General features: G+C 37.7%; 1 protein-coding gene across 4 annotated transcripts in view; it reads left to right on the forward strand.

Annotated features, from left to right (window-relative positions):
• Positions 1–9,493, forward strand: part of TLK2 (tousled like kinase 2) — a 125,925-nt gene that overhangs the window by 49,265 nt on the left and 67,167 nt on the right. For all 4 annotated transcript variants that reach the window (XM_045299592.1, XM_004707263.3, XM_045299593.1 and 1 more), the window contains one exon: positions 6,268–6,435. In XM_045299592.1, coding sequence (XP_045155527.1) covers positions 6,268–6,435 — 168 coding nt within the window. The remainder of the gene's footprint in view (positions 1–6,267; positions 6,436–9,493) is intronic.

Below are 9,493 nucleotides of genomic sequence, written 5' to 3' on the forward strand. Positions count from 1 at the left end.
CATGAGCGATTTTCCTACTCCCACTACGTACAGCCACATGGGCTCCTTGGAGCTCCTTGAACATCACAACTTACTCTTTCGCTTCAGAGCTATTGTATACGCTGTTTCTTCTTTCAGGAACATTTTCTCCAGATTTCCTTAGAACCCACAGTCTGTTACAAGGTTGTTAGTAAAAAATCTTGTCATAGAGCTCTCTCCTGGTCTGCCTTTCTAAATTAGCAGTCCCTCACTCCTTGCTATCCTGTCCCTAATCCTGCTTCGTCTTTAGTTACCACTTACTGACATACTTGTGTATAAGCCGAGTTTTTCAGCACATTTTTATGCAGTTTTTGTGGTAAAATTAGGACCTTGGCTGATACTCAGGTCGGCTTATATTCGAGTATATATGGTACCTAAAAAGCACCAACATTTTAATGCAGGAGTTGACAAAAGCTAGCCCAAAGCCCATGAGCTGAAAATTATCTTTAGATTTTTAAAATGGGGAAACAAAAAATACTAGATAATAGAGGTGGTTTGTAGCTTTCACAGCCTAAAATATTTTCTTTCTTTTTTTCCCCTTATGCGGAAGCTTTTATTTATTTATTTTAAAAAATCATTTTGTTGGAGGCTCGTACAACTCTTATCACAATCCTTACATACATCCTTTGTGTGTCAAACACATTTGTACATTTGTTGCCCTCATCATTCTCAAAGCATTTGCTTTATACGTGAACCCTTGGTATCTACTCCTCATTTTTCCCCCTCCCTCCCCATTCTCCCTCCCTCTGAACCCTTGATAATTTATAAATAATTATTAGTCATATCTTACGCTGTCCGACGTCTCCTTTCACCCACTTTTGTACATCCCCCAGGGAGGAGGTTATATGTAGATCCTTGTAATCGCTTCCCCCTTTCTACCTCACCTTCCTTCCACCCTCCTAGCATTGCCACTCCCACCACTAATCCTGAAGGGATCATCTGTCCTGGATTCCCTGTTTCCAGATCCTGTCTGTACCAGTGTACATCCTCTGGTCTTGCCGGATTTGTAAGGTAGAATTGGGACCATGATAGTCGGGGGAAGGAAGCATTTAAGAACTAGAGGAAAGCTGTATGTTACATGGTTGTTATACTGCACCCTGACTGGCTCGTCTCTTCCCCACGACCCTTCTGTAAGAGGATGTCTAGTTGCCTACAGATGGGCTTTGGGTCCCCAATTTGTACTCCCCCTCATTCACAGTGATATGATTTTTTGTTATTTGATGCCTGATACCTGATCCCTTTGACACCTTGTGATCACATAGTCTGCTGTGCTTCTTCCATGTGGACTTTGTTGCTTCTGAGCTAGATGGCCACTTGTTTACCTCTAAAATATTTTCCACGTGGCCCTTCACAAGGTTATTTTTCCAGAAAATTATTACAAAGTTCACATTCATTTAATCACTGCTTGGGAACAGAATTAAAATATTTTGAGCACCCTAGAAATCAATGCGCTCTCTTATTACAAGTCCTTCCCATTACTCAGGAGGTAACTACTATTCTACTTTTGTGGTAATCATTTGCTTTTCCCCAGAGCCTGAATACCCACCAACATATCCCTAAGCAGAATTGTCTCATTTTCCCATTAAGTCAGTTCTGTTAATCATGATGCTTAAATCTGTATTCAGGTTTAAGGATGTTTGTTCTACCATTCTCCAAGAATCTCTTAGGATTGTGCGAGTTGTTGTTTCAGCATGTATTTATGCTCATTTTTGCTTCGTGAATTTTGAGCCTTTATTTTGGGGACTCATTTTTCAGTATTCATTTAGATTTCTCTCTTTCTGTCTGTGTTTGTTTCCATTTTGTCCCTTACACCTTCCATGGGGGGGAGTCACTTTCCTTCTGGCTTTTTGTATTCCTTTAGTGTGTATATGCCGGAGATGAACCCCGTAGGGCTTTGTTTGCTGAAATTATATTGTTCTTATTCTTGAAAGATATTTTTGCTGTGTATATTTCTGGATGGGCTTTCTTCTCCCTTTTTAGTACAATTTTTGGCTTATGTTCAGAATTTTTTTTTAACCTTTAGTTTCATTTGGAGGTGCCCCCCTTTATTATTCTTTTTTTCCCCTTGTTTGTGAGGTTCTACCATTTCACTGTAATGTGTTTTTAAATTTTTTTCTGTTTGGAATTAACTGGAATTAGATTCTGGAATTGGTGTAGTAGCATCTCTTATCAACACCAGTTCTGGATAATCATTAGGCGTTGCTTCTTCAAATATTATGTCCTGTGTTGTTTTTCCTTCTGTGGAATTCCCACTAAACATGTTTGACCGTTTTACTCTGGAACTTTGCTCCTTGTTTATATTTTGTCTTCTTTGTTCCATTCTAGTTACTCTCCTTGCTGCTTTTCAGTACCAAAATTCTCTGCTTAGTTGTGTCTGATTTACTGTTGACCCCATTGAATTCTTAACCTGGGCTGCTATATCTTTCATTTCTATTTGGCTCTTTTTCAAACCACTAGCTAGTTTGTTTGGTTAGATTTTTGTTTCTGCTGTATCCAAGCCTGTCTCTGTTTTCAAACCCAGGAGATAAACTGTTTTATAACTTGCATGATAGTTCTGATATCTAGTTTTTGTGAATCAGTGTTTGCCGTCTCTTATTTCGCCTAGTTGTAGTCATTATTAATCAGTTTGATCCCATACAGATGATCCTTAAAAGAGGGCGTATCTTATTTTGCTGCTGCTGCTGTTACCTGCTATTGAATTCTTTCTAACTCATAGTGACCCTATGTACAACAGAATTGAAATGCTGCTTGGCTCTATACCGTCCTCATAATCATTGCTGTTTCCCTTTTTAGTAAAAAAAAGGATAATTAAGGTAAGCTGTTTGGTTTTAAGAAGACTTCAGAAGAAATTTTTGGTTTAGGGTCTAAAGATGCTCTCAGAGAAAGTTTCACGAGCTCATTCATCCTCCGTGGCTCCAGAAAGTCTGGGCTCCATGTGAATTTGAAGTCTACTCTTGCATATCCCCACTTGATCAGGATTTTTCTATGGCATCTTGGTCAACATTTTCAATAATAATCATGCTTCACTTGTTTTGACTACTCATTATTCTTGAAAAGTTACCTGTATGGTTTCTTTGCAGCCTAGTGTGATGAAGATGCATTCCTCCAGGGAGAATTCTTGTTTGCCACTGCAAAGTGCCTAGAGATTTTACCACTCCAAAACTACGTTGAAATACTAAATTTGTGGCTCGTGTTTTTTTAGTTTGTACTAAGGAAGAGGGAATGTTGTTCCCCTGAGAAATGTTAAGATGATCCAAATCAATATTGCCTGGTGGCTAGAAAAAAAGAAACAAAAACACACCAGCTGCTCTGTGGGAGGAAGATGTGGCAGCCTGCTTCTGTGAATGTCACCACTTTACAAACCCCTGCCCTAGCCGGTCGGTCACCTGAGTTGAAATGGGCTCAGGTCTCTACTTTCTTGCTTCTTCCTTTACCCTAATGTTTTCATTGTTATCCAAAGCAAAGGCGTGTTTTTTTTTAATTCTGATACACTCACCTGCTATATTTCCAGAAAGAATTTTAAATCTTTCAGCTCTTGGCAAGTACTTATTGGAATAAGTGGCAAACCAAAACCGAAGCCTTAGAATAGATAGGTGGCAGAATGGATAATTTTCATATTGTATCATTATTGCCCTCATTTACTTCGACCTTTATAGCCGTGTTTGAATTTCAAGAAGTAAGAATAGTTTTGTTCTTTCTTGTTACCTGCTGATTATGAAAGTACAACCATTCTGAAATAGTGAAATAGTTTCTCCTGCAGATCTATTGTTATGGAGCTTAATGAGCGGTTTGACTTTTTCTGGGTGTAAACATATATATTCATATAATAAGTGACATCATTTCCATTGCTTTTTTAACCACTATCCTGTAAAGATTTTGTATTCTTTAAACTGTGTGGTAATAAATGTCCTTGTACTTACAGCTATACTTTTAAGTACCCTTTTTTCCTTTGGGCAAATTACTGAAGTGTAATTCTTGAGTCAAAGAAATGACACATGAGATAATGTCATCACACAAATTGCTAAATCTGTTTCAGAATGTCAGCTTCTATACACCCTGCTAATGTCAAGCTTTATCATTCTAATTTTTGTACTAAGGGAAAAAAATAACCTCATTTTAACTTGCATTTCTTTATTAACGATAGTAAACATCCTTTCATATGTTTAATGGTCTTTTAGATTTGTTTCTTAGTGAACCTCAGTTTTTGTTGTTTGTCTTTTCTGTTGTTAGTGTATTTTTCTTATTCATGAATAACTTATTAAGGATTGTTAATTTTTTGCCATTTGTATTGTGAAATTTTTTTTTGCCTGTTTATAATTTTGTTTTTTTAACTTTATGTTGAATTAAAATTTGTGGGAACTGATCAATATTTTATGGCTTATGGGATTTTGTACTACTAAAAGATTTCTGTATGTTTTGTTTTAATGTTGAAGAAAATCCTTTACCACCAAGAGGTTTTTAAAAGCATGTTATTTGTAATTTTGCTTTAAATTTTTCATTCTGATACAAAACTCACTGCCATCAAGTTGATACTGACTTACAGTGTCCCTACAGGACAGGATAGAACTGCCCCAGTGAGTTTCTCAGACCCTGATTCTTTATGGGAGTAGAAAGTCTTTCTCCCTTGGTGATTGCCAACTGCTGACCTTGCAGTTAGCAACCCAATGTGTAACTACCACACTCTTAGGCTCTTATGGTAGGGATAGATTCATTTCCCCCCAGCACTGTCCAATGTCCTACCATCTTTTCATAAACTACCACTACTTTGAAATACACTTCAGTCACAAAAATTATAGATCCCTGTGGTGGGTCTGTTGTAAGAAGCTCTGTTTTGTGCCATTGACTGATTTGCCTACTCTTATTACCAGTATTATATTGTTTTAACTAAAAGTAGTTTTATTATATGTTTTGATTGCTGGTTGGGTTTCCTTTCACATTCATCATCAAAAATCATGTGACTACTTTTAGTTTTACAGAATTAATTTCTGAGCTTCCTTCCCTCACATAAGCAAGCAAACAAATAACCTCACCCCAAACACAGTGATGGAGAGAGAACAAATTAAGAAATAAATACATAAAAATTCATGGACAGTGGGCTTTAGTGAAATCCAATGGTATCACCAGTTTGTATCTAGGACTGTGCTGTCCCATTTAATTTAGGTCATCTTTTGTATTTTGCCTCATATCTGTAAGTTTATTTTTAAGTGTTTCACAGTTTTGGGTTTGTGGTTGTTAGATTAAATCTGCTTTTCTTCTATTATATATCCTAACAGATTATATTCCATTGTTAATACATGGGAAAGCTATTGGTTTTACCTTATTTTGTTTTTCACTTTACTGTTCTCTTACTTACAGTTTTTCAAATTATTTGCTTGGCATCCTTTGTGAATAGTTATATAACCCTAAAATGACACTTTCATTTTGTTCCCCAATGCTTGTATCTCCTGTGGTTTTTTCCTTAATTACATTGACTAAAACATTTATAATAATGTTCAATGACTGTGATATGTGGTATTCCCATCTTATTAATAACTTTAATGAAAGGTTTGCAGTGTTGTAATTCAATTATGACATTGATTCCTGGCAAAAAAACAATCAAAGCTCTTCTCTACATAAAAGATAGATACTTCCAGTTTTTTAAAACAACCAGCAATATGCAAATTCTTTTTTGTTGTTTAAGGGAAGAATCATGATATTGTTTCCCTCTTAATATAATGAGTTAGTAGATTTGCTAATAATAATTTGTTAATAATCATAACAGTTCTGGAAAAAAACACATAATTATGGCATATTGTTTCTTTAATATACTATAAGGTTTGTTTGGTTTGGTATTTTATCTTTTTACATGTATGTATAGGATAATCGGACTGAAATAAAATTGAAATAAAGCTCTAACTTTAAAATCATGGGTTAAATGTCTTAATCTTCATTTACTTACAAGACACAAATAACATTTCCTGTGTAGGTTGAAGGTATTTTGAAGTTGATTTGTTGAACTCTACAAATTAATTTATAAATTTAAAGTTAGTAAATGTAGAAATATTAAAATCTAAATTGAAGAAATTTAGTGTAATCATTAACCCAAGTTTATGAATAGTTTATAGTTCAGAGATACATCGTGTGCTTCCTAGTGGTTTTTAAAAAAAATCACTTCTGTTTGATAGCTTGTGCTTCAATCAGTCACGTATTTTGGCAAGACTCACATTCTCGTTCTTTTGTAATTGGTGTGTCTTCTTTCATGTTTTCCAGCGGCGTGTTGAGCAGCCCCTTTATGGTTTAGATGCCAGCATTGCCAAGGAGGCGCCGGAGGAGCAGTCTGCTCTGCCAACCCTAATGTCAGTGATGCTGGCAAAGCCCCGGCTCGACACAGAGCAGCTGGCACAGAGGGGAGCTGGCCTCTGCTTCACTTTCGTTTCCGTGAGTACCAAGACTGAGTGTATGTAGATCCTCGTTGCAGCCCTGCAGTTCCTTGATGCCAGTCGGGTTCATTACATTTGTAGTGAGATGATATTTCCAGTTCTACATCACTTCTGAAGGCATTGTACAGTTAGCGGTCCCCTGTGGTTCAGGCCACTGAGAGAGATTGCTTGTCAAAGTTTGAGTACACGATGGGAAGGAAAATCTTAGATGGACAGAGATGTAAAGACAATACTGCTTAAGTTCCACTAAAACCAAAATATTTTAATACTAAAGATAAAATCTCTCAACTCCAGGAATCCCCTAAAGAAATATTTAGGTAAATAAAATAGCAGTGGGTAGGCAGACATTCTTTATGTGCTTACTGATTATTTCCCCCAATGTGGTATTAGGGTACCTACTCTCTCGCTTAGGGAGCTCACCCTAGAGGTGCAATAATTAAGTACCAGATGGCTCACCTGCTCCTCAGGAAAAATAAGTGAAAGTCTGCTTCTATAGATCCACAGCCTTGAAAACTGGAGCATAGTTCTACTCTGTTGATGGGGTCTCCCTGTCTTGGAGCTGACACACAGCAATGGGCTTTAGGGGCTTGCTTTCCTCACCCGGGTAGTGCAGATAAAATTACCTTTGCCAGGATGATTTTACCGGCTGCCTATGCCTTCATCTCTCTTCCCTGAAGAACAGGAATTGACTGTGCAAGTTCTCCTCTTCTTGATCTCTACCTATTGGTTCCCTAGGTGGTATAGAGCAAGAGAAAGACCCTCTGCCTCGCTCTTCTGGTTTTAAAAAAAATCATTTTATTGGGGGCACTTGCAGCTCTTATCACACTCCATACATCAATTGTATCAAGCACATTTGTACATATGTTGCCAGCATCCTTTTAAAAACGTTTTCATTCTACTTGAGCCCTTGGTATCAGCTCCTTTTTCCTTCCCTCCCCCATCCTCGTGAACCCTTCACAAATTATTGTTATTTTCATATCTTACACTGTTCAATGTCTCCCTTCACCCACATTCCTGTTATTCATCCCCTTGAGGGGGTATTTATACATGGATCATTGTGATCAGTTCCTCCTTTCTCCCCCCACCTTCCCCTTACTCTCATGGTATGGCTACTCCCATTACTTTTCCGGGGGCGGGGTGGGGTGTTTATCTGTCCTGGATCCCATGTGTCAAGAGGTCTTACCTGTACCAAAGTACATGCTCCGGTCTAGCTGGATTTGTAAGGTACACCTGAGTTCATAGTGGGGGGTATGAGTGTTCTGTTTTGTTTTGTTTTTTAAGAGCATCTTTCAGAGCTAACTGATCCAAGTTTTTCTCTCTTACTGTTCATTTTTTCCAATAAGAATTTCTGTTGTTATTGCTGTTGGTGTTGGTTTTTCCCCTGTATGTATACTGTGCATCATTAGGCCATTTGCAACAACATTCAAAAAGTCCTTGAAAATGTTCTGTCTTCATAATGGCAATAAAAGTAATGAAATAATATGACATCATTCTGCAGTATTTCATACACTTTCTTATAGTTAACCTTAAAATGAAATGACACAACCTATGAAAAAATTTGTAGAATTCTTTACTCATTAAAGGGGTGGAGAAACAACTATCAAAGACAATATTCAGTTTATCCTTGGGTAGCAAAGGGTAGACAGAAAGCAGATTGTGAGCTCTGTTTTCTGTGGCACATCTTGTTGGGTTCAGACCGTCAACCTCTGGCTAGTTGTAGAGTGCTTATCTGTTTGTGCTAGCCAGGGACTCCTATTACTATGTGCTTATTATTCACCAATTTTTGTTAAATTTTCAACTTGGATGTCTCATGTTCCCAGGTAAAATCTTGGATAATTAGTACATTGTTGCTTTGTCCTTTTATTGCCTTAAAAATCGCTTCCCTTTTACCTTTGTTCACTCAACAACTAGTTCCTGAGTGCTCAACATGCAGTTGTCACAGAGTGGCGTACATACAATGTTTCTCTAGGGTAACCCTTCATAAAAGCAGTGGGAATGCAGCTTTATAGTGGGACAAGCACACTGCCATTAGCTAGTACATGGAAGCTATCAGGCCACCCAGATGTCATAGCCAGATTGATTGTTCTCATGTAGGAGCGAAAGTGACAGGAGAAGGAAGTGGCAGCGGATGCAGAGGAAACATGAAGATAGTATAACCACCAAAGGCCTTTCTCTTTGCATCTCAGCAGTCCCAGCCAGGCTAACCTGAGCAAGAGAAAGAAAGAATGAGGGAGATAAAGGGGGCTAATAACATGAAAAAAGGTATTCAACTTCATCCGTATGAAATGCAAAATAAAACAAGATACCAGATTTGAACTATAGTTTGAACAGCTCGCAATGAATGCAGTTGGGAGCTTCAAGACATACTCAATTTTCTACTGCTGAAAACTTGGTGCAGTCATTTGGACATATTCATAGTATACAAGAGGACTTCAAAAAGTTTCTGGATAAATTCCACTATCTCTCAATTCAATTTTACCATGAACATTTTGAAATCCCCTTGTATCTCCATGTTAAGGTTACACAAAGATATTTATTGTGATATTGTCTATAATTAGAAAAACTTGAAAGTAGTTTGTCTCCACCAGTGTTCCAAAGACACTTTAAACAAGGGTCAAAAGACCAAGACAAAACAAAAAGTATACTCATTGCCATGGAGTTGATTCCAACCCACAGCAATTCTAGAGGACAAAGTAGAGCTGATGCCTCGGGTTTCCCAGGATGTAGCCGTTGGGGATTACTGTGGAATAGCCGTGCATTTGAGCGACGGACTCTTCAGTTAGCAGCCAAGAGCTTTACCACGTTGCCGTCAGGGCTCCAGTATAAGGATATCATTGCTAAATCCAATAATCATTTCTCAGACCTCAGCCAAAGTGATCGTCAACCTCTGTTGATTACTCTCTTTTCTTACTATGTGCTCTTCACTTGACTTCCAGCTCTCTGAACATTGGATTTGACTCAATGGCTCTGAGCTGAATTTGAAACATGAGAGTGCTGCGTGCTGCCAGGACTCTGTTCAAACTTAATCTACTCATTTTCTTTTTTTTTTTTTTTTT

Source organism: Echinops telfairi, unplaced genomic scaffold (genome assembly GCF_000313985.2).
Source record: "Echinops telfairi isolate 266 unplaced genomic scaffold, ASM31398v2 ScPeMD7_7458;HRSCAF=8496, whole genome shotgun sequence".
Classification (NCBI taxonomy): domain Eukaryota; kingdom Metazoa; phylum Chordata; class Mammalia; order Afrosoricida; family Tenrecidae; genus Echinops; species Echinops telfairi.